This window comes from Sciurus vulgaris (assembly GCF_902686455.1).
Source record: "Sciurus vulgaris genome assembly, chromosome: 9".
Classification (NCBI taxonomy): Eukaryota; Metazoa; Chordata; class Mammalia; order Rodentia; family Sciuridae; genus Sciurus; species Sciurus vulgaris.
The window spans coordinates 77560867-77587524 of record NC_136469.1 but is presented as its reverse complement, the minus strand read 5'-3'; the positions used below and the strand labels follow the sequence as shown (position 1 = coordinate 77587524).

The window sequence follows — 26658 nt, the reverse complement described above, 5'->3', positions numbered from 1 at the left end:
CTTGCTACCTATTCGAGGACCTGGGTTCGATACCCAGCAACACATAAAAAGGACAGATGATCCAGCAGTCCCACTACCTGGTATATATCCAAAGCAAATGAAATCAGTACGTTGAAGAGACATCGGCACTCACATGTTTAATGTACCCCTATTCACAATAACCAAGAAATAGAAACAACCTAAGTGTCCATCAACTGGTGAACAGATAAATAAACTGTGGCCATTTACACAATAAAACACTATTCTGTCATAAAGATGAATGCAATCCTGTTGTTTGGGACAATGCAGATGGAACTAGAGATCATTATGTTAAGTTAAATAATCCAGGCAGAGAAAGATCATGATTTCACTAATACGTGGAATATAAAAATGTTGATCTCAGAGAAGTTGAGACTAAAGTTATGGAGACCAGGTGGGTAGGAGGGATAGGAAAAAGTTGACCGAGGGATACTAAGTAATAGATAACAGTAAGTTTTTCTAGTATGCTATTTCATAGCAGGATGACTACAGATAACAATAATGTTCTATACATTTCAAAAATCTAGAATAAATGATATTTTTAACATTTTCAGAATAAGAATGATAAATGTTTAAGTAGGTATGTTTAAACTCGTTTAAATATTACACAACATATAAATGTATTGGAAAGGAAAAAATCAGCACATTTCAGTATATGTAAACCTCCCCCCCCAAAAAATACCCTTGAAACAGACAAATAGTAAATTCTAATTAACAAAATAATTGGTGAACTATCTAGGGAAAGGCATACTGGATGTGGGCAACTTTGGAAGACATTTTAAAAAATAAGATGATAAGCAGATGGAGGGATGGATAGGCACATCATAAAGTAACTTTGGCAAAATGTTGAATCTGGAATTTAATTACAAAAGTTTCATAGCATTCTATTTCAGCTATAAGACCCAGAAGTTATACTGGTCATAGAAACCAGAAACTGAAAAGATTTACTTAACCATATGTACACAGCTTATGCCATGAAATTCCTCGGCAGTCAAGTACATTCTACATCCTAAATGGCTACATGATGATTCAATAACTTCCCACAGACAAAGCAAACAGGAGCTATCTGTTGCAAAACTAAATTCAAAAAAGAAGAGTACTCCTGGGTGGGAGAGCAAAAATGTTATAAAATGCATATAAGGATGTCCAAGAGAATTTGTACATGCTCAAAAACATAAAGAGGATTTTCTCAAGAGGTAATCATGTTCATCATAAAAATATTAAGAAGAAAAAAATGGTACTCATCAAGATTACATAAAGTGTGACCAGGCCCTACATTTTAGGACTATTTATGTACTTTAAGTAAGACCAATATATTAGTAAGAAAGAAAGGATTTTCTAGGATTCTAATCCTCATTTCTTTAATCGGGTTTTTCAGACTCTAAGCTGTGAAAACATTTATGCTCCTTGAATTTCAGTACTCCAAAAGTTCAACTACCCTGAACTATTTGATCAGATTTGGTATCCACCACCAGGCTGGATTCACTCTTTGCACTGTCAGCTTTTATAGGATATGTAATATGATTTCCCTATTCTATAATTTTTCTTATATCCTAAGTTTCAAAAAAATAAATTTAAAAATCCAGATGGCCATTCCAGTGATAAAATGAGAGCCAAACTCAGAGATGACCCACATGTTGCACCTATCAAATAGTGGCTTTAAAATAACTATGAGAACTCGGACAACTGGGAGCGCCGTAAAGGAGGCCGCTCGGCACAGCGCTGGGACTCGGAGCAACCACTGGGGCTCCGGCGGCTGCCCGGGGGAGGAGTGGCGAGGAGAGCTGTGTGGACTCAGAACACCGGGGCCTGCTCTGAGGAGGAGGAGGAGGAGCGTGGCCACTTGGATTCGGAGTGACTGCACCAGAGCTACAGGCGGTTGCCAGAGGAGAAGCTGCGCGGCGAGCTGTTTGGACTCAGAACGACTGCTTCTGAACACCGGGGCCTGCCCTGAGGAGGAGGAGTAGGAACGTGGCCGCTTGGATTCGGAGTGACTACACCAGAGCTGCAGGCGGTTGCCAGAGGAGGGGCTGCGTGGCGAGCTGTTTGGACTCAGACCACTTCTGAACACCGCGGCCTGCCCGGAGGAGGAGGAGGAGGAGGAGGAGGAGGAGGAGGAGGAGGAGGAGGAGGAGGAGCGCGGCGGGTCGTTTGGACTCGCAGTGACTGCATTAGCGCTCCAGGCGGCAGCTCAGAGGAGAAGGCGAGTGGTGAGTTGTCTGGACTTAAAGCGACAGCTCCTGAACACAGGGGGGCTGCCTGGAGGAGAAGCGTGGTGGGTCGCTTGGCCTTGAGTGACCGCACCAGAGCTCCGGGTGGCTGCCCAGAGGACCTGTGCAGCGGGTCACGTGGATTCAGAGCCACTCAGAGCGACCGCTCCTGAACACCCGGGGGGTTATCTGGAGAAGGAGGAGGAACGGGGAGGGTCACTTCGACTCGGAGTGATTGCCTGCCCAGGGCAACGGGTGGTTGCTGGAGGTGGAGGCACGCAGTGAGTTTCTTGGACTCCTAGTGACCGCACCAGAATACTGGGCGGCTGTCTGGAGGAAGAGGCGTGTGGCGGGTCTCTGGGACTCAGAGGGATTGTACGGGGCCCCAGGTGGCTGCTCAGAGGAGGGGCCGCATAGCCAGGCGATTAGGTGCACAGCAGGGTCCCAGGATCTAGGAGGCTTCTTGGTGGAAGAGCCGCACAGAGACAGGCTTAGGGCGGAGCGAAGGTTCCAGGCCTGCGGGCAGATTCTCTGAGGAGGGGCAGCCTAAGGAGATTCATTTGCGAAGGGTGAGGCTCCCAGGCCCAGGAGGTAGGGCCGGGCCCCTGGGAACTTTGCAGAGGAAGGCAGGCCAGGCCAGGCGGTAGCTGTAAATTGAGGGGAACCTCTAGGAGGGAACTGACCAGCGAGACCTCCCCACCGGGTGAGTCTTCCCTGCCAGGTGAGGTTTCCCCACAAGGACGGTAAAACCAGAGACTCAGGCCCAAACAGGCCTTGCCTCAGCCCGCAGCCTAGGTCCCCTTTGGATGACCATTGATCAACAAGTGGAGGCACCTCTGCCCACTAGCAGGGATTATACCCCACCTGAAGGCCACCACTCCTAGAGAGGCAGCTTCCTTGTGGAGCACCGCATTATCAACTTCCTCCAAGACTTCAGCCTACTGAAGGCTAAGGGGGGATATATATAGAAATCTTCAGGGACATTGTAAGTCAATAGAAGACATCTGCAATATCTCAGCGGTCCACTGATACCTGAACAATATGAGAAAACAAGGAAAGAAGATGCTGCAAACAAATCTAGATGTTACATCAATAAAACCCAATGACAGCATGGCAGAAGAAATGACAGAAAAGGAGTTCAGAATGTACATAATTAAAATGATCAGAGAAGCAAACGAGGAGATGAAAGAGCAAATGCATGCACTGAATGATGAGATGAAAGAGCAAATGCAAGCATTGAATGATCGCACCAATCGACAATTAAAAGAGCAAATACAGGAAGCAAAAGATCATTTCAATAAAGAGTTAGAGATATTGAAAAAAAACCAAACAGAAATCCTTGAAATGAAGGAAACAATAAACCAAATTAAGAACTCCATAGAAAGCATATCCAATAGGATAGAACACCTGGAAGACAGAACCTCAGACATTGAAGACAAAATATTTAACCTTGAAAACAAAGTTGAACAAACAGAGAAGATGGTAAGAAATCATGAACAGAATCTACAAGAACTACGGGATATCATGAAAAGGCCAAATTTAAGAATTATTGGGATTGAGGAAGGCTTAGAGAAACAAGCCAAAGGAATGAACAATTTATTCAATGAAATAATATCAGAAAATTTCCCAAATCTGAAGAATGAAATGGAAAACCAAGTTCAAGAGGCTTATAGGACTCCAAATACACAAAATTACAACAGACCCACACCCAGGCACATTATAACGAAAATACCTGACTTACAAAATAAAGACAGAATTTTAAAGGCTGTGAGAGAAAAGAACCAAATTACATTCAGGGGGAAACCAATACGGATATCAGCAGATTTTTCAATCCAGACCCTAAAAGCTAGAAGGGCCTGGAACAACATTTTTCAAGCCCTGAAAGAAAATGGATGCCAACCAAGAATCTTATACCCAGCAAAACTTACCTTCAAATTTGACGATGAAATAAAATCCTTCCATGATAAACAAAAGCTAAAAGAATTTACAAAAAGAAAGCCAGCATTACAGAACAGTCTCAGCAAAATATTCCATGAAGAAGAGATGAAAAACAAAGAAGCAAATCAGCAAAGGGAGGAATTATCCTAAAGGAATTGTCAAATAAAGGAGGAAACAAGTTGTGTCAAACAAATAAATAAATAAAATTTAAAAAATGAACCAAATGACCGGGAAACCAAATCATATCTCTATAATAACCCTGAATGTTAATGGCCTGAATTCATCAATCAAAAGACATAGACTGGCAGATTGGATTAAAAAGAAGGATCCAACAATATGTTGCCTGCAAGAGACTCACCTCATAGAAAAAGATACCCATAGACTAAAGGAGAAAGGATGGGGAAAAACATACCATGCACATGGACTCAGCAAAAAAGCTGGAGTATCCATCCTCATTTCCGATAGTGTGGACTTCAAGCCAAAGTTAGTCAGAAGGGATAAAGAAGGTCATTTCATACTGCTTAAGGGAAGCATAAATCAACAAGATATAACAATCATAAACATCGATGCCCCAAACAGTGGCTCATCCATGTATGTCAAATAAATCCTTCTCAATTTCAGAAACCAAATAGACCATAACACAATAATACTAGGTGATTTTAACACGCCTCTCTCACCACTGGACAGATCTTCCAGACAAAAATTGAACAAAGAAACCACAGACCTCAATAACACAATCAATAATTTAGACTTAACGGACACTTATAGAATATACCATCCAACCAAGAGCGAATACACTTTCTTCTCAGCAGCACATGGATCCTTCTCTAAAATAGACCATATATTATGCCACAAAGCTAATGTTAGCAAATACAAGAAGATAGAGACACTACCATGTATTCTATCAGATCATAATGGATTGAAGTTAGAAATAAATGAAAGAGTAAAACACAGAAACTATTCCAACATCTAGAGATTAAACAATATGCTATTATATGATGAATGGATAACAGAAGATATTAGGAAGGAAATTAAAAAATTCTTAGAGGTAAATGAGAACAAAGAAACATCATATCAAAATCTCTGGGACACTATGAAAGCAGTACTTAGAGGGAAATTTATTTCATGGAGCGCATTTAATAAAAGAAGTAAAACTCAACAAATAAACGACCTAACACTACAGCTCAAAGCCCTAGAAAAAGAAGAACAGAAGAGCACCAAAAGTAGTAGAAGACAGGAAATAGTTAAACTCAGAGCTGAAATCAATGAAATTGAAACAAAAGAAACAATACAAAAAATTGACAAAATAAATAGTTGGTTCTTCAAAAAAATAAGCAAAATTGATAAACCTTTAGCCACACTAACAAAGAGAAGACGAGAGAAAACCCAAATCACTAAAATTCGGAATGAACAAGGAAATATCACAACAGACAGGATTGAAATACAAAACATAATTAGAAGCTATTTTGAAAATCTATACTCCAACAAAATAGAAAATTTCGAAGACATCAACAGGTTTCTAGAGACATATGAATTGCCTAAACTGAACGAGGAGGACATACGCAATTTAAATAGACCAATTTCAAGTACTGAAATAGAAGAAGTCATCAAAAGCCTACCAACAAAGAAAAGTCCGGGACCAGATGGGTTCTCAGCCGAGTTCTACAAAACCTTTAAAGAAGAGCTCATTCCAATACTTCTCAAAGTATTCCATAAAATAGAAGAGGAGGGAACCCTCCCAAACTCATTCTATGAAGCCAATATCACACTGATACCTAAACCAGACAGAGACTCATCAAGGAAAGAAAATTTCAGACCAATATCCTTAATGAACATCGACGCAAAAATTCTCAACAAAATTTTAGCAAATCGCATACAAAAACATATTAAAAAGATAGTGCACCATGATCAAGTGGGTTTCATCCCAGTGATGCAAGGTTGGTTCAATATCAGGAAATCAATAAACGTAATTCACCATATTAATAGACTTAAAGTCAAGAATCACATGATTATTTCAATAGATGCAGAAAAAGCATTTGATAAAATACAGCACCCCTTCATGCTCAAAACACTAGAAAAAATAGGGATAGTGGGAACATTCCTTAACATTGTAAAGGCCATTTATGCTAAGCCCATGGCCAATATCATTCTAAATGGTGAAAAACTGAAAGCATTCCCCCTAAAAACTGGAACAAGGCAGGGATGCCCTCTTTCACCACTTCTATTCAACATCATTCTTGAGACTCTGGCCAGAGCAATTAGACAAACCAAAGAAATTAAAGGGATACGAATTGGAAAAGAAGAACTCAAACTATCCCTGTTCGCTGATGACATGATTATATATTTAGAGGAACCTGGAAATTCCACCAGAAAACTCTTAGAACTCATAAGTGAATTCAGTAAAGTAGCAGGTTACAAGATCAGTGCCCATAAATCCAACGCATTTTTATACATAAGTGATGAATCTTCAGAAAGAGAAATTAGGAAAACTACCCCATTCACAATAGCCTCGAAAAAAATAAAATACTTGGGAATCAATCTCACAAAAGAGGTGAAAGACCTCTACAATGAGAACTATACAATACTAAAGAAAGAAATTAAAGAACACCTTAGAAGATGGAAAGATCTTCCATGTTCTTGGATAGGAAGAATTAATATTGTCAAAATGGCCATACTACCTAAAGTGCTATACAAATTCAATGCAATTCCAATTAAAATCCCAATGATGTACCTTACAGAAATAGAGCAAGCAATCATGAAATTCATCTGGAAGAATAAGAAACCCAGAATAGCTAAAGCAATCCTTAGCAGGAAGAGTGAAACAGGGGGTATTGCAATACCAGATCTTCAACTCTACTACAAAGCAATAGTAACAAAAACGGCATGGTATTGGTACCAAAATAGAAAGGTAGATCAATGATACAGAATAGAGGACACGGACACAAACCCAAATAAATACAATTTTCTCATACTAGACAAAGGTGCCAAAAATATGCAATGGAGAAAAGATAGCCTCTTCAACAAATGGTGCTGGGAGAATTGGAAATCCATATGCAACAGAATGAAACTAAACCCATATCTCTCACCATGCACGAAACTAAACTCAAAATGGATTAAGGACCTCGGAATCAGACCAGAGACTCTGCAGATTATAGAAGAAAAAGTAGGTCCAAATCTTCACCTTGTTGGTCTAGGATCAGACTTCCTTAACAGGACTCCCATAGCACAAGGAATAAAAGCTAGAATCAACCACTGGGATAGATTCAAACTAAAAAGCTTTCTCTCAGCAAAGGAAACTATCAGCAATGCGAAGAAAGAGCCTACAGAGTGGGAGAATATCTTTGCCAATCATACTTCAGATAGAGCACTAATCTCCAGAATCTATAAAGAACTCAAAAAACTCTACTCCAAGAATTCAAATAATCCAGTCGACAGATGGGCTAAGGAAATGAATAGACACTTCACAGAAGAAGATCTACAAGCAATCAACAAACATATGGAAAAATGTTGAACATCTCTAGTAATAAGAGAAATGCAAATCAAAACCACCCTAAGATTCCATCTCACCCCAATTAGAATGGCGATTATCAAGAATACGAGCAACAACAGGTGTTGGCGAGGATGTGGGGAGAAAGGTACACTCATACATTGCTGGTGGGACTGCAAATTAGTGCAGCCACTCTGGAAAGCAGTATGGAGATTCCTTAGAAAACTTGGAATGGACCCTCCATTTGACCCAGCTATCCCACTCCTTGGCCTACACCCAAAGGACTTAAAATCAGCATACTACAGAGATACAGCCACATCAATGTTCATAGCTGCTCAATTCACAATAGCCAGACTGTGGAACCAACCTAGATGTCCTTCAATTGATGAGTGGATAAAGAAGCTGTGGTATATATATACAATGGAATAGTACTCAGCCATAAAGAATGATAAAATTATGGCATTTGCAGGCAAATGGATGAAATTGGAGAATATCATGCTAAGTGAGATAAGCCAATCTCAAAAAGCCAAAGGACGAATGATATCACTAATAAGTGGAAGATGACACATAATGGGGTGGAGGGAAGGGTTAGTGTTAGGGTTAGAGTTAGGGTTAGGGAGGGGGGCAAGTATGGAGGAAGGAAGTACTGTATAGAGGGTAAAGAGGGGTGGGAGGGGTGGGGGGAAGGGAAAAAATAACAGAATGAATCAAACAACATTACTCTATGTAAATTTATGATTACACAAATGGTATGCCTTTACGCCATGTACAAACAGAGAAACAACATGTATCCCATTTGTTTACAATTAAAAAAAAAAAACAAAGATATTTTGAAAAGAAAAAAATAAAATAAAATAAAATAACTATGATTAATATGCTGACAGACCTAGTGGGAAAGGCAGACAACACATAGTGACTACAAGAGAAATTTCAGCAGATAGCTAGAAAAGGGTCATATGGAAATGCTATAAATCATGTATTTATATATTTATATTTATTATATATTTTATTATTATATAATTTTGGGGGGTGACTTTTAAGATTTAACACAGGGCCATGAGCATGCTAGGCAAGCATTCTACCACTGAACTACACACCCAGCCCTTTTTTGAAATTTGTTTCTTTTTTTAAAAAACAGGGTCTCCTGTTGTCCAGGATGGCCTCAAACTTGTAATTCTCCAATCTCGGTCTCCTGAGTAGCTGGGATTACAGGCATGTGCCCAGCACTAAAAATAATTTTTATAAAAATTATCAGAAATAATCTTCTTTAGCCACCAGTAGACTTCATGTAACTGAGGAATAAATCAATGAATTTAAGATACATCAATAAAAATTATCCAAACTAGGGCTGGGAATATAGCTCAGTTGGTAGAGTGCTTGCCTTGCATGTACAAGGCGCTGGATTCAATCCTCTGCACCACGCATACACACACACACACACACACACACACACACACACACACACACACACAAATTATCCAAACTGAAACACAAAGGAAAAACAAAAACAAAGAAGAAAACAAGGGAAGAACAGAGGATAGAGTATCTAAGAGCATCTTTTAAATTGGTGTCCAAGTTTAGCACGGTGGCACACACCTGTAATCCCAGCAATTCAGGAGGCTGAGGCTGAAGAATCACAAGGTTGAGGGCAGACAGGACAACTAAGCAAGACCTTGTCTAAAAATTAAAAAAAAAGAGCTAGGGATATAGCTCATATAGCTCAGTGGTAAAGTGCTTGCCTAGTGACTAATTAGTCAAAAATGAATATCTGACTCTAGAGCAATTACCAAAATCAATTTTGACTATAGAAAAATTACCAAAAACTTTTCTTAATCATAAACAAATAGTTGAGATGAAACAGTATGATTAAAAAAATCCAATTAACCCCAAAAAAGGGCAGAAAATTTAAATCTAAGTGTATCAACAATTACATCAAATAAAAATGGTCTAGAAAGAATTTTTACACTATTCATGTATCCAATCACCTTGCTAAATTTATATGTCAATTCTAATAGGTCAATAGCAACTTAAAAATTTTTACACATACAAAGTAATTTTATGTGTGAATTACGACAGTATTTTATTTTCTTTTGAAGCCCTATGTACTTATTTCTTTTACTTGCCTTGTATTAACTAATGCCTGCAGAAGAATTGAACAAGTATTAAAAGTGAGTATCCCCATTCCACACTGCAGCATTACATGAAATTGATGTATTTTTCTCTCTTCAAAGTATGACAATGTCCTATTTGATTGTTTCAAGTATTTTTTAATCAAAATGAAGGTTGGATATTATCAGAATTTTTCTGCATTTACCAAGATTGTCAAAAATTATTTTCCTTTGTCTACTGTTATAAATTAGATGGATGGAAATTTGCATGCTAAATCACACTGTATATCTAAAATAAACTGAAACAAACATGAATAAAACAATACTAACAGAAAAGAATAAGATAACAGGACAAAAGCTACATTAAAAGCCAGGAAGTAGAAGATAACATTGCTAAAATCTAAAGCAAAAAGAAAGTAAACCAAGTAGAGCTATATTTTCATGAGTTTAATGATTATTTATGTACCTAATAAATATTTATGAAAACTCAAGATTCCTTTAGAAAATAAATATAAAAAAAGAAATCTGTCCTGAAATAAGAGACAACTAAAATTTCAAGTAAATTGAGAAAATAATGAACACGCTTTATTTCCCACTTTTGAACCTGATAACTTTAGACTCAAAGAGGGAAAAGGAAGTGAGAATGGTCTGAAATTGTAATAAGAAGCAAGGGAATCACCTATTCTTCTACCTCCCCTCTCAGGTTTGGTGGTATAAGGGCTGAAGGAGAAAAACAGCCATCACAAGTGATCTGCCAAGAAATAAGTATCCTTGAGGAGAGCCAAATATCCATTTGGTCAAGAAGAGGGATATTCAATTTAAAAGCTGAGGATTTAGGGGATTATTCTGATTATGAACTCCAGTGAAGGATTTCAAGAAAGGGATAGATGGAAAACAGAAGATACAGAGAGCCTTTAGGGGATTAGACAAGGGAAATAATAAGATAACCTAGAGTCTAGGTCTTTTGGTGGTACCCAATACAAAAAGGGATAAATAATGAGAGACGTTCCAGCAGAGTCAAGGCAGACAGTGATGATCAAATTGTGAGTGTGAGCAGAAAAGGAACAGTAAGTTGTGGTTTTTTGTTTTGTTTTTTGGTGCCTATCAATGGCAACAAGTACGTCATCACTTTTTAGTCTCCCCCTCTTCTAGTACTGGGAATATAACCCAGGTTATACCACTGAGTTATATCCCCATCTCTTTTTAGTTTTTATTTTGAGACTATAAATATTTTCAGGGTCTTGTTAAGTTGCTAAGTCTGCCCTTGAATGTGCAATCAATCCTTCTACCTCAGCCTCCTGAGCTGCTGGGATTACAAGTGTGCACCACCATGCCCAGCTTTAGTCTTTCCCTAGACCCTTCTATGACATTTGAAATTGTGGCTCGGTATCATTTTTTTTTAAAGCCACTGATGCAGAGATTATTCAGATTTTCCCAGTTTTACATTCATGTAGTATATGTGTAGTTTTGATCAAATTTATCACCTGTAAATTTGGCCAAGTTATTTTTTTTGTGAAGGATTTAAAATTTTTTTTTCTTTTTAGTTATACATGCCAGTAGAATGTATTTTGACATATCATACATATATGGAATATAACTTCCTATTCTTGTGGTTGTACATGATGTGGAGTTACACTGACTGTATTATATTCATATATAAACACAGGAAAGTTATGTTTGATTCATTCTACTGTCTTTTCCATTCGGTGTCATTCTTGAATATTCTTCCCTTCACAGTCTTTATGAAGTTTTTCCTAATACCTCTCTTGTCATTCATTCTCTTCCACTGGGCCTTTTCTTCTTTTAACACTTTATATTTTGTGATTCAGCCCTGTTTTTCTTTTTACTCTACATACAACCAAATGCTCCTTGGGTGATTTCATTTATATCCATAGTTTTAGTCACAGCCTCCATTCAGCTTTCTAATGGGCATGCCTCTCCCCAATCAGTGTAGACTTCAGTGACAAACATGTCTAAGAACTTAATATATTTCTGCCCAAATCAGCTATTTTATATCTTCCCTCTCTAGTCTAAGATAGATGAATGAGATGTTGTCCACTATCTCAAAATATGGCTGAAATAAGGTTGCAAGGCTGAGAACTACAAACCATAAACTCCCCTGAACTCTAAAAAGAAGAACATGACATTCAAGCCAGACTTACTAAAAGCCAGCATCCCTATCACTTACCTTCTATTCTTTAAAAAAAAATTTAGAAGGAGAAGAGATTTCATAAATATAGAGAATACTAGGGTTTTACGGCAGATATTAACCAAGAAAACATCTGGGAATGGGTGATAATTGGAAAAAGGGATAAACTGATTTCTGAATCATTGGCTGGCAAATTAGGGAGATAAACAAACTCTTATGCTTATCTTGGTCTAGCAACCATAATTAAATGCAGTCAAAGTTCTTAGGAGTTCCTGACACATATCCTCAGGTGTTTCTGAACTCAGAAACTGTTCTCAGCCTGGAAAATTCTGAAAGAAAGAAGATGGATGGAGCTACCACAATGGCAGAGGAAAAACACTAAGGACAAGCAGTCAGGCAAGTTGCACTTCTCCCATTGGATAGTGCAGGTTTCCCACTGGCCAAGTAGTTCTGCAAAAGAGCTAAGGCATCTTGACATTGACAGGATCCTGCTAAAAACGTGCTTTCTGGAGTAAAACATGTGGCAGTAACATACTACAGGGTGGACTACAGGAGGCAAGAGCTATAAACAGATTACAAAAAATAGCTAGAGTATAAACCACATGCTGAAAGGGAATTGGGTAATGTGAACATACCCACAAGGGGCCTAAAAAAAAAAAAATCATCCCACAGGCACATATCTAGAAGTCCACATTCAGATACCTCCCACACAGATGGCACTGGCACCTGGAATACAAAAGTTACAGTCATATAAAACTTGGTCTTTTCTCCTCTAATCTTCCTTTCAATCAGAAGCCAAAGTAGTTGGGGAGTAGAAAGTGAAGAAGCAGATCACACTCCTCTCCTCCTCTACAGATTTATGAGCCAGGATTAGCCTGAGTTGAGGAGAATAGAAGCTTTAAATTGAATGTAAACTTTTGGACAAAACTTCGTATACCTGTGAATCACCAAAATCAGGCTTGTTCTTATGTTAGAAGTGAACTCTTGTCAAGAGGCAAGGAAAGAAGACCCAACATGGCAAGGTTAAAGTCAAGAATGGGAGAAAAGTAAAGTTAGCTCCTATTTGTATATCATCATGTACAACCTATATACAAACCGTGTTAGTCCAAAGCGCCACCATCTATCTTGTTATTAAAGTCAGAAATATAGTTGTCATCATGGATTCTTCCCCTTTTTAAGATTCTGACATCTAGTCATTACATCTTAAACCTCTTTCAACAAATCTCTTTCTCTCTACCCCTAACCTGAAGTGTTAAGATAATCCAAATTAGTGATTCTCTATTTTAGCCTATACTTTGGAATTTAAAATATTAAATCTAATATTTAGATCTACTCCAGAGATTCTGACTTAAGTGGGGTCAGGCAGAGGTCAGTCATTCATTTTTTTCAAGAGGATTCCAGGCGCTTCTAAAGTGCGATCTACATTGAAAATCACCAATCTAATTGGTCTCTCCCAGAATCCAGGATTATCTTTCTCCCACACCATCTTTTACTAATATAATCAGTCTTATTTTTTTTGGTACTAGGGGTTGCACCAGGAGTACCTAACCACTGAACACATCCCTTTTTCATATTTTAATTAGAGACAGGGTCTTGCTAAGTTGCTTAAGGCCTCACTAAGTTGCTGAGGTTGCTTTGAACTCATGATCCTTTTGCCTCAGTCTGAGTCACTGGGATTATAGGTGTTCACCCAGCTAGAGTTTTCTTTTCAAAAATATGAATCTCAAATTATTTAGAGCAGAGGCTCTCTCAGTCTAGGCTACCATTAGAATTACTTAGGGAGCTTTTAAAAATCCTGATACCAGACCAAACTCCAGAAACACTACAATAGAATCTCTGGGTATGAGAGCCAAATGTGAGTATTTATTAAAACTCCCCAGGTCCAACACATGGACAAGGTAAGAACCATATCCTATAAGCACTGTAAGTCAAAGAAAGTCTTCACAATCAAGAAAATCCAAATACCCCTGAAGAAAGTGAGACCTCCCCATCTAATCTTAGAATGCTGGGCCCTTACCCTACTAAAACAAGTACCTCTTTGAAAGTGCCACATCTTTACATTTTTTGTGTAAAAAACTAACTCAATTCAAAAAGCCCCTTCTGTTTGCTCATTCACAACTAAGTCTCACCACCCATTAAGGTTAAGATCTTTCAACAGCAGACTTCTTTGCATAACCCTTCCCTAACACTAACACACACACACACACACACACACACCCCTCATCAATCCACCTGAGAGTATAATAATTCTGTGGAGCAATTTTTAATGTTTCAGTCTAACTCCCTTGTTGAGCTCCCGAAATTAAAAACCTTATCTTATATTTTATCTCCATCACTATGCGTCGCACATGTAAGCACTCAAGTATCTGCTGATTCATTCCACTTCAAGAAAATAAAAAATAGTCTATATGATTACCCAGGTATATGCCTAGTTTAATAAACTGTAAGAGACATATATTTATACATTATATTCAAGTCCCATTAAAACAGAAGGCAATCACTAGACTATTAAAAAAAAAAATAAGGCAAATGTTTATTCTGTGTATTAGCAGTTGAAAATCAAGGAAGAAGGCAAGTACAAATGCCCATACATTTCCAGAAACAAAAGGGTGGCACCTTATAAAATAACACTGCTTGGCTTACTACCTGAATAATATGATTTTTAAAACATATCTTAAACATTTTAATATGCTAGTATAATAACATTTGTATGTTTTAGAAAAACGAGTTAATTACTAAGAGTAAAATAATAGGTACTTTATCACCTTAAAATGAAAACAAATTATGAAAAGCTTTTGAATGCTTTGAAAAAAATGTACTTTGTATTATGGTTCCCAACATCTACCAGCAAATTCTAGTACTCTGGGTCCTATTATCCAGAAAAAGCTCAACCTTTATAAAAGAAATTACTTTAACATTTTATATTTATGTAGTTACTATATATATAACTTCCACGAAGAAAATAATTTTGCTAAATATTAAGTGAAGAGAAACTGAACATGTATACAACATACTTCATTCAAGACTTTTGCTATACCCATATTCATATGGGCCACAGAAATCATCTTAACATGCAAAATGATTACTATGTTACCATGTGTTTAAATAAGTGTTTCCTTTGTCAAAAATCCTTGACTATTTAAAGGGAGATCCGAAGAGAAGAGAAAAGAGACAAGTGGTGGGGAGAGACAAAGGGAAAGGGGAAATAATAGGAAATGATACTAAAATTATACTGTTATATCATGTGCATGTACAAATATTTAATAATGAATCCCACCATTGTGTATAATTATAATACACCAATAAAAATATGAAGAAAAGTCCTGATTACTAGATAAACCCAGTATTCAGTGAGTGCCTATTACTTGCTTAGAAATATTTGAAAATGGGAAGTAGGTAAGTGACTAGTAAGAAAATAAAAGCATGAATCACATTTGGCATTTGTGGGGTTTTTTTTTTGTTGATGTTGTTGTTTTTGTTTTTACCTTATTTGGCGATTTCAAAGGTGAGATGGCTATTTTATTTGGTGTCTGTGTTGTAGAATTTAAAGTTGATCCAATAACACCACTTTCAGATATTGTTATGGTCTTTGATGGAGTTCCAGGAGTAGACTGTGAAAGAACCCTACCTGCAAATGAGAGGCAGCACATCAGTTTAACTTTTTTCAATAACAGTATATAAATCTATGTGATGATCTATACCCACAAGGACTTCAGTATTTGTTCACTATTTCATATGAATTAACATATGAACCTGAACACTTAATTGAATTCCTAATGAACGGCAGTGAACCTAGGCAGAAACAAACAATGCTTCTTATAATACTTAGTATCAATTTACATAACAGTCTATAAAAACAATTCCACTTTTATTCTCATCAATATTGTTGAATTATAGACATCAGAAAGCAAGCTCAGGACAATTAAGCAATGTGTCCTATGTGACACAGTTTCTAAAAGTCTGGACTTGATCCCAAGTCTTTAAACTTCAATCTCTGGACTCCACTATATAGGCTGTCTTCTTATTTGAACTTAAATCATTAATGTACGATTTAAATCCACACTTTAGAAACAATTATTAGACAACTAACTTGAACACTCTCAAGTTGAATACTGTCTGATTTTAGACTGCCAAAAGGGAGTAAAAATTTTCTTCTAGCTACCCTAGCCGTATTTCATACTATGTTCCCTTCAGGACAACATCCCTCAGGAACAAAATCGAAACCCTATAGTATACTGGATGATTTAGGATTGGTAATCATATTGGAATAAGGTGAAATATCAGGAATTTTTATCCTAGGCAAGAAATGAATACAAAGACATGACAGAGTCTCAAATTCTGGAAAGTACTGCCTTTTACCAAGTAATCTGGTTCTCCTTATTTTGGGTGCATGGCAGAATTCTACTTGCACTTCCTATCCAAACCCTACAATTTTGTGGTAGAGGGTCATGTGACTACAGTTGGCCAATGACTTTGAGTAAAATGACATGTCATTTCTAGGTCAGAGCATTTGCTGCAAGATATTTCAAAGTTCTCTTTTCCTCTGTCACATCTGAGATGGTGGCTCCTCTGTCATTCTGTGTCCTTCAGTGACTATGATAAGAGCCAACAATGGACATGTAATCTTGAAGTATGAATAAAAGAATAAAAACTCTGAATTTTTATGTTTTAGAGAGTTGGAGATTATTTTGACAGAAAAAAGTAAGATGGAGCTGACTAATCCAGGTTTGCCAGTCTGAAGAATTAGAACCAATCAGTATCAAACATATAGAAACAGAAAAAAATTCAGCACTAAGAAAGAATTTCAGATTTCCAATTATAATGACTGTTTCAACACAGGTGAATTCCAAGCAGATGCTGGATTATCAAATCCACTGGCTAAAGAGGAAAGTTTAGCATCTAAGAAGTATATAGTAAAGTTAGATAACTAATCTCTAAAATACCCTCCAACCTTCAGATGATATTACTGAACTTACAGATATAGCTGGAGATGAAAGAAAAAGGAAGAAAGGAAGAAAGGGAGAAAGGGAAAATAAAGACAAAAAAACTAAAGAACTAATATATAACAGCTTCTGAGTCAATTTTCCTATTAAAATGCTAACATTTACATTGTTCCTTTTAAAGTGAATCAAATTTTATTATCATTCATGAATTTTAAATATTTTAAATATAATTTTCAAAACTGCAGTATATAATTTATAGATTATATATAAATTTATATATATTATACAAGTAATATATTTCTTGATAAATTTCAGTTGACTGTTCTGTTGGAGCTATATATAGATAGGTACATATACATACACACACACACATATTTTGGGCTGGGGGGTACTGGTAATTGAACACCATGGCACTCTACCATTGAGCTACACCTCTAGCCTTTTTAATTTTTGAGACAGGGGTCTCACTAAGTTGTCCAGGCTGGCCTCAAACTTGCAATCCCCCTGTCTGTCTCCTGAGTCACTGGTATTATGGATATGTGCCACCACACCAGGTGTATACTGTTTTTTTTTTTTTTTTTAACTTGAATTACATCATATCTAAGTAAATTTTAAAAGTTCTTTATAAACTAAATGAATCTACATCAACTATTTTAGGAAAGCCAGCCTGAAGTTTGAGTCTGGCCTAATGTAACATGTTTGTCTATTCTTATTTCCAAAGTTATTATCTGTAGGCTAAGCCTGAATCCTCAACAACCATTAATAAGAAATTATTGTATCAATAAAGATAGTTTATATTTGTCAGGCATTACATATCTTTCAGAAGATGTTCTCACAGAATATCCTTCCTGAGTATAATAGGCCATATGAAGAAAACTCACTTAAAACAGGGACAAAAATTTTATTTTAAGTAGCCAATAAAACTAAAACTTTCACTTTTTTTTTTAGAAATTCAGTTTATAACTGCAACTCTTATGATGAATGAGACAAATGAGCTGTAGATTTAGGGAGAGGTCTCTCTCTCTCTCTCTCTCTTTTTTTTTTTTTTTTTTTTTTTTTGGTACCAGAGATTGAACCCAGGAGCACATAACCACTGAGTTGCATCCCCAGCCTTTTTCAGTTTTAGAGACAGAGTCTTACTAAGTTTCTGCGGATAGCCTTGAACTTGTGATCCTCCTGTTTCACTGTGATTACAGGCATGTGTTACTGTCCATCGCAAGAGAATTCTCTTCTGAAAATTTGTATGACAACACAATGATAAATTCAGTTACATGGATATAACATGATCACAAGAACCTTTGCATCCTTTAAAATTCAGCATTTCTGATTATCTAATTTCTAAATCCCTATTTATACTTAACTCTGAAGACATAGTCCAAGAAGTATCCAAGTTACAATTTCACCTTGAAGTCAATTTAGAAGACCTTTATATTCTACTGTTAGGTGGTCTCCAAGAATCAAAAGAACTCCAAAAGGCCTCAGATGGAACAGGCTGAGGCACGCATATATACACAAGGACAAATCCATATGAGATTAATTCATTAGTGAATATCTTAACATTGTGATGAAGTTTGCTGCCATAAGCAACCTGATCCCTTGTAACCTCTGATAATGCAGAAGTCTATCTCATTTAACCATCTCAAAAGTCTTATATGGTGGTTGGTATTTATATTTTACATTACAAAAGATGAAAAAAATAATATATTTATCCAAGATCACAGAGAAAATGAACAGAAAAGCTAAGAAGAAAACCCAAGTCTTCCAACAGCTCCTACCACATCTCTACACTGCCTCCATGACATTCAATAATACATATTCACTGAACTACATCTAATTGCCAGAAAGGGTACTGGAGAGACAGAAGAGAGGGAGCAGGAAAGAAACAAAGAATTATCATCAATATGGCAGTATGCACAGTATAACACTACTGTCTTAAAAAGGAAGGAAATTCTCTGACAACCTGTTACAGTATGGATGGACTATAAGGGTATTATAGTGAGTAAAATCATCATAAAAAACAAATATATGATTTCATTTGTATCAGGTATAAAGAGCAATTAAAACCAAAGACACAGAAAGTAGAAAGGTGGTTGCCAGGGTCTGGGGAGAGGGAGGAAGACAGTTAGAACTACAACTTAATGAATATAATATTTCAGTCTTACATGATGAAAAAATTTTGGAGATGCATGGGAATGATGATTGTACAATAATGTAAATATACTTAATGCCAATAAATTACATGCTTAAATAATACTTTTTAAAAAGTACCTTTTTATTTTTTTTGAGACAAGGTCTTACTAAGTTGCTAAGGCTGACCTTGAACTTGAGATCCCTCTACCTCAACCTCCCATGTAGCTTGGATTACAGGCATACACCAGTCATCATGCCTGGCGTAAATGGTAAATTTTAAGAAGAACTAGATGGCAAATAAAAAACTATACTCAACAAAAACTGTAAGCGGGGCTGGGATTGTGGCTCAGTGGTAGAGCCGCAACCTAGCATGCCAAGGCACTGGGTTCAATCACTGGCATACACACACAAATAAAGATATGGAAAAAAGGAAAAAGAAAAATTATAAATGCTACAGGGAAACAGACAAGAAAGCCAAGTATTACAATATACTATGACTAATGAACAAGTTAAAAGTGTGAAATTTATATAAAAGTTTAGCTAAAGATAAGTATTTGATAGGTAATATCAAGTTTTGTAGGGATACATAAGAAGTGTTAGAGGAAGAATAACTGACCAACTTAAGTGCCTTTCAACAGATGAGTGGATATATACATATATACAATGGAATATCACTCAGTCATAAAGAAGAATGAAATTACGGCATTTGCCAGTAAATGGATGGAACTGGAGACTATCATGCTAAGTGAAATAAGCCAATCCCAAAACAACCAAAGCTAAATGTTCTCTCTGATAGATGGATGCATACACACAATAAGGGAGGTGGGGGTGGGGAAGGAATAGAGGTTCACTGGATTAGACAAAGGGGAATGAAGGGAAGGGAGGGGCAATGGGAATGAGAATGGGAATGGGAAAGACAGTAGAATGATTCGGCCAAAACTTTCCTATTTTTATATATGAATACAGGACCAGTGTAACTCCACATCATATACAACCACAAGAATGGGAAATTATACTCCATGTATGTATAATATGTCAAAATACACTCCACTGTCATGTATATCTAAAAAGAATTAAAAAAAAAAGAGAGACAGCAAGTAACTGACTAAACCTAGGAGTGAGACACTTCCTAATCCAAAAAACAAAATGGATGAATTAGCCAGAGGAAGAGCAAAGAAAGACATTCCATGTAAAAGGAACTGGGAATGCCAAGACCCTTAGTCCTAAGAGAACATGATCTTTTGGTGATCTCTTGAAATAAGTAAATCAGTAGGTTTGAAGCCAATAGAAGGTGAAGATCAAAAGTACACATTAGATCATAAATGCTTTTAATGCTAAAAAAGTACTGTCATTTGAACTTAATCCTGATGGATAAAGGCCAAAAAATGAATTAGGTCAAGAAAATTTTAAGCAAGGGTATGACAAAATCAGATGTGCATTTTAGAAAAATCAATTATATACAAATATATGTTTACCTTGATTAAAAAGAAAAGCTATCCATCTTAAATAAGAAGCCCAAAAATCATTAAAAAAAAAAAAAAAAAAAAAAAAAACCACCTCAATGTACTATGAAAGAGCATTGGCTACAATACAAAAATGATGAAAGATACAGTTCAACAGAACAGTTACATTGGTGGTTTAAAATTTGGCTTATATGTTTTTGTTTGTTTTTTTGTGGTACTGTGGATTAAACCTGGGGGTCCTTTACCACTGAGCTACATCCCCATCCCTTTTCATTTTTGAGGCAGGGCATAGCTAAGTTGCTAAGGCTGGCCTGGAACTTCTGATCCCCCTGCCTCAACCTACAAAGTTACAGTGTGTGCCACTGTTTAGCTGGCTCACATGAATTTTAAAAGGCTACACAAAATCAGTTAAAATGTGAAATTATCTCTCCATACTGAACTTAGTGACAATTCTAGTGAAATTTAACAGAAGTCTATCTTTATGCATTTTAGTGGTGCCACTAAGTCTGTTTGCAATTAAAAGGTGAAGTTATGTCTGCAACACATTATAAATGACCCCAAAATTAAGTAATGACATTCATGATAGTCAAGGTGAACTTTTTTGGGGGAAGTACCAGAAATTGAACTCAGTATACTTGACCAGTGAGTCAGATCCCCAGCCCTATTTTGTATTTTAGAGACAGGGTTGCTCTAAAAGTTGCTTAGCACCTTTGTTTGTTATTTCCACAATCTAACAGTGCTGGGGACTCGAATCTGGACCTCAAGCATGCGAGGCAGACATTCTACGTGATGAGCTATATCGCCAGCACGCTTAGCACCTTTGGATTTGCTGAGGCTGGCTTTAAACTCTTGCTCCTCCTCCTGCCTCGGCCTCCCGAGCCACTGGGATGGCAGGCATGTGCCACCAAGCCCAGCCTGAACTTTTGATATAGCCAAAAATTCATCAAGACACTTCTGCAAACACCACAAATGTTGACATATGATCCCTCACACACAATAAAAATTTTAAGTGACTCTCAAACTCAAAACAGTCAATAGCCAGGCACAGTTATGTATACCTGCAATTCCAGGCACTGGGGAGGCTCAGGCAGGAGGATTGCAAATTCAAGGCCAGCCTCAGCAATTTATCAAAGTCCTGAGAAACTTAGCAAGACCCTGTCTCAAAATAAAAATTAAAAAGGGCTGGGGATGTAGTTCAGTGGCAAAATACCCCTAAGTTCAATCCCCAGCACCACAAAACTGGACACAGGAAACAATAAATAGCACTATACAACAGTCAACCTATGCAGAAGCTCCCAGGGGATTATTGGCCCCTTTTTATCAATATTTATAAGTCTTATTTATTTTAAGCCAATTACAGCCTATTTCCTGAATCAGTCCCAAGTCCAAATTCTTTCCAATCTTGCCTCTGGGGTCATACTTTGCTCCTACTATAGTCCTCAAGACACCAGGCTCCTATACCCTCATGAATCTTTACTGATAGCTAAAAGAAAAAGAAAACTCACTGAACATTACCCTCATACTATCATCTTTTGACTCCTTTTCTTATTCACTAAAGAAAGTGTAGGGAGAAGCCTCCCTACATGCAATTCAAATCTCAGAAAAATGACAAATTACTGCCACTGACTTCAGAGTTGTCCATTGCTAAGTCTTTGAATTTACTAAAGACGTTAGTAAGTGATTTGAGGTGGTTTTTGTTTTGTTTTGTTTTAGCTTCCTCACCCCAGCTTTTGGTTCTTAGTCCCCACAGCAAGTGGTTTAAATATATATACTAGGATGATTAGTTAACATTTAAAGTACCATCTTCAAAAATACACTTTCTATGAATGGGTAATTAGCATTCGAAAGTCTTTAGTCAAAAGGCTACTATTCAGAGGTGCTACTCTTTTTCATTGGGGGAAAAAAAAAGTAAGAGTAATGTTAGTATAACTGAATTAAAGACCATGGTTATATGATTTTTTCCCTAGAACTGAGCTGCCTGAAGAGCAGAGTGACAGCTAGCCTTAACCAAGTCATTACAAAAAGACGGTAAAACATAATCAATGGTGTCTGCAAGGGAGCATTAATGATGAGTCATGGGCTCCATGTTGAGTAAAGAAGAATTTAAGGACAGAAAATGTGATTATTAAAGAGAAAATGGAAGAATCAAGGTATCAGAGACTTCAAAGTAAAAAATTACTGGATTGGGAGTACAAAGGAAGGTAGGCTAAAGAATAAAGAGAATAGAACACCAGAAGTCCAAGTTTCTGAGGCGGTGTAGTTACTGGTGATAACAAATTTTAAAGCACATCCTAAAAGAGAACAGGGTGACATTAAGGAATGTGCTGATAAAAGTAACATAGCTAAAATTCTTTTATTACTTAAGTTACTACTATCACTGTGGCAATTTTCAAAGAAAACTGCATGCAGAGAATAGTAAAATGCAAAAACCAAAAAAATTCATACAGAAATCATGAAATACTATATTCTCATGTGCACTAAATGAAATATACTTGATTTAGTACATGTGTTCCATAGACAAACTGCTTGAGTTCAAATTCCAGCTCAGTCATTTACTAGCTGAGTGCCTCCACTGTCACACAGGCAAAATGGAGTATGTTTTAGTATGCCATCATAGGATTGGCAGTCACTATATGTAAAAAGCTAAGAATAGCAAATATTAAATATTATATAAAGGTTAACTAGTATTACTAGAGTTTAAGACTTTGTTATTTTCATGGTAAATTTCTAAACACAAAGGAGACTAAAGTGATGGACTGATTTTCAGATAAGGCATTTTGCTTGAAGCACTCATTTAATAAGTATAACATTTCCTATCAAAGTAGGTTGGTTTATAATAAGCTATAGCTGTTGAATAAAACATTTTAAGGTAGCACATCAGTCTTTTCTAAAAGAAAGGTAAATATACAGCTTAATAAACTATAAAGAAATATAACCTGCAATGACTGATGGTGATACTTGAGTTGTCTGTCCTGTAACTGCTTTACTATTAATTGGTTTTGCAAAGATCAGCTTCGTGATTACTGGACCACAGGTTGGTGTTCGAGGCTTCTTAGCAATCTGAAACATACAAATAACTATGAAGACCGTTTATTTCTATAAAATACCTATTCAATCAAAATTAGACAAAAAATTCATGCACAGTAGTAGCACATGTGAAACCAGCCCACTTAACAAATTATATCTATACAATGTTAAAAACATTTAAAATGCATTCATAAAAATATGAATATGATCACACCCAAGCCCATATGTATAATGCATTTGCATTTTATTATAAATCTTTATATTAATCTCTTAAAATATGATGAAAAGCAAATTAATTTTGCAAATTAATGTTTAACATTTAATTTCTAATAATATAACATTTTTATGCACAACAATATTCTTTTTCAAAATAAATCATTCAACAGTATTAAGATGGAACAGAGGGCTGGGGTTGCAGCTCAGTGGTACAGCACTTGCCTTGCACGTGTGAGGCACTGGGTTCGATCCTCAGCACCACATAAAAATAAATAATTTAATTAAATAAAGGTATTGTGTCCATGTACAACTAAAAAAAAAATTTTAAAGATAGAACAGAATAAGTTAAGAAGTATAATGCAAATGATGAAGTCAAATGTGTGTGTGTGTGTGTGTGTAAATAATTACATTGGCCCCTGGATGCAAAATACAAAAACATATTAAATCAAACTTATGATTAGCTTTTCAACCTTAGAGCTATATATCAAGAATATATAAAGGAAGAACTGAACAAATGAAAGTCCTAAGATACAAAGAGACCAGTTTGGTAGAACAAAGACCATTATAAAGGAAAAGATTCTAACATATTGTTTACTATAACTAAAATTCCTTGAAGGGAGGGTCTTTTATTCATTTCTGATCTGAAGTTACATACTGGACACTGTTGACTTGGAAGTAAATTCTCCACAAGTCAAGGAAGAAAGAAGTACCAAATTTTATACTGAAGTCATTACCATATGCAAAGACATAGTTTCTTCTAAAAATACAGAAGCAGAAATTTACCTATGACTGAAATTACAGAATTTTAGTGCATGAAGTACATTAAATATTAATTTTATCTTTCAGCAAATAAGAACATTGAGAACCTAAAAATATTATTATTGGAAATGTTGATTCAAATGAATAAACACAACCAACATGCATGGCAGAAATACACCAGAAATTGAAACAGATCACAGAACTAGAAAAATAACAGTTCTCTATGGTCAAATTATAAATTAAATAACACCTTATCTAACACTCAGAATATATTACTTTTTTACACTTAGAACATATTACTGATACAATAAAATCTATGTGAAATACAAATTGCTTTTTAATAAAAGAAATTCATTAATATGTGAAAAAATACTCAGCTTGCAAAACTGTGACATACCCAAATGAATTCACAATTGTACTTTAGAAAGTACATATGGTAGAAATATTCCCAAGTGTTTATAGACTAAAAACTCTTAAGTCAGAATTCCTTCTACACACACAGTATTAAAGATCTTGAGAGGTAGAAGTTGATGTTCTTAGACATACATAATCTAGCAATAAATAACCTTATCTATAAAAACTGAAAGTTTAAAGTATTTCTCCCTTCTTATCTGACTTTCATAATCAAATGACTATTAGAATACTTACCAATAAGAAAAAATATATAAATAATACAATAAAAAGTACACTAATTATTCAAATGAACAATCTGTTTTGCCCATGTGGTTATATTTTTTTAGTGAAATATTGCTGAAAATATCAATGTCCAGTTAAGGGACCATAATTTTGTGGATTATGAATTCTAAGCTACCCTAGAACAAAATTTCTTCTTTAAGTAAAACAAAACATATAGGACTCCTTTTTTTTTTTTTTTTTTTGGTGGTACGGAGATTGGACCAGAGGCACTTTATCAGTGAGCTACATCCCCATCACCAAGACCACTCTTTTTTTCTTAACTTTTAATTTTGAAAGAGTCTCCCTATTGTTGCTTAGTGCCTCACTTAATTGGTGAGGCTCACCTGGAACTTGCAATCCTCCTGCCTCAGGTTCCCAAGTCACTGGGATTATAGATGTGAGCCACTGGACTTAGCTAGGATCATTTTTTTAACAAGTGTTATCTAATCAGCAGATTAAGACAAAAATGAAATAAAAAAAGAAAGAAAACTTCCAAATAAGGTAGTCAGATCATCAAATAATCCAAACAAGTAATTTTTGGCAGTGTAATGGTCAGATTCAGGAACTAATAAATAGTTATACTGTCCCAGACTGCTAGTTATTTACTACTCTTATACCCTATGCACACAAAACAGGGGAAAGTATATGTATCTGTAACTGAGCATGACTATACCTCTCTTATTACATCTAACCTCAACTGATACTTTTTTCCTTCAATTCTTACCTGCTGTCCATACCCTAAGAGTCTCCATACCCATTAAGCTTAAGACAACACTGAAGACTTGTAGGGAAACAGAGAATCACATAAATTGTAGAATAAACCCCATATTCTGGTGTCCAAAGTGAAAAAATACAGATTTATAGTTTTGGGGGTTTTCTTTTCAAAGTGCTTCTGAGTTTTGTAGGTTATTTCTGAGTTGGAAATATTGGTGTTGCCTGAAAGTAACTGGATAAATGTAACAAAATTCTAAATAGATTTCTTCTGTTTTCTCTTATTTTTTCGGTATTCTGTTATTAAATTTTAAACTTAAGTTCTTTTTTAAATAAATAGAATCAGGTTCTATAAAAGTAACAACAATAAAACAAGTTATAAAAATTGTTTTTATTGTCAGGGCTTAGGAAATTATAACAGAAAACTAGTGGATACAAGTATACCAGTTTTTGAAATGATATGTATACACTGCTCTCAGAAGTGGAAAAAAAAAGGCATTCTGATTTATGTCATTAGTTTCTGGTAAACATGATTATGATGATCCACAGAGCTAAAGTCTGATAAACAGATAAAATAAGTTTCAAAACTGAGGACAAGAAGCTTGATGGTGATAAGATATCTCATCCAAGAGATCCTTGGCAAAAATAAGAAGTGAAAAGAAGTCAAAGGTAAGTGAGATGACAACGAACAAGAAGTAAAAAAACAATATTGGTTAAAGGTGTCAGAAAGAGAGGGGCAAATTACAAAGTTTGAAAAATCTTACAACATTCTTAAAAGCAAAGTCCATGAAAAGCAAGTTACTAATTCTTTGCTAACACAACAA

The 26658-nt window shown here is 36.0% G+C and overlaps 1 protein-coding gene across 7 annotated transcripts in view; it reads right to left on the bottom strand.

Annotated features, from left to right (window-relative positions):
- The window catches only part of LIN54 (lin-54 DREAM MuvB core complex component), an 82782-nt gene that overhangs the window by 36377 nt on the left and 19747 nt on the right, over positions 1–26658 (bottom strand). For all 7 annotated transcript variants that reach the window (XM_079153255.1, XM_079153258.1, XM_079153261.1 and 4 more), the window contains exons 3-4: positions 23383–23506; positions 15396–15538 (exon numbers count right to left, since the gene is read on the bottom strand). In XM_079153255.1, the coding sequence (XP_079009381.1) occupies positions 15396–15538; positions 23383–23506 (267 nt within the window). The remainder of the gene's footprint in view (positions 1–15395; positions 15539–23382; positions 23507–26658) is intronic.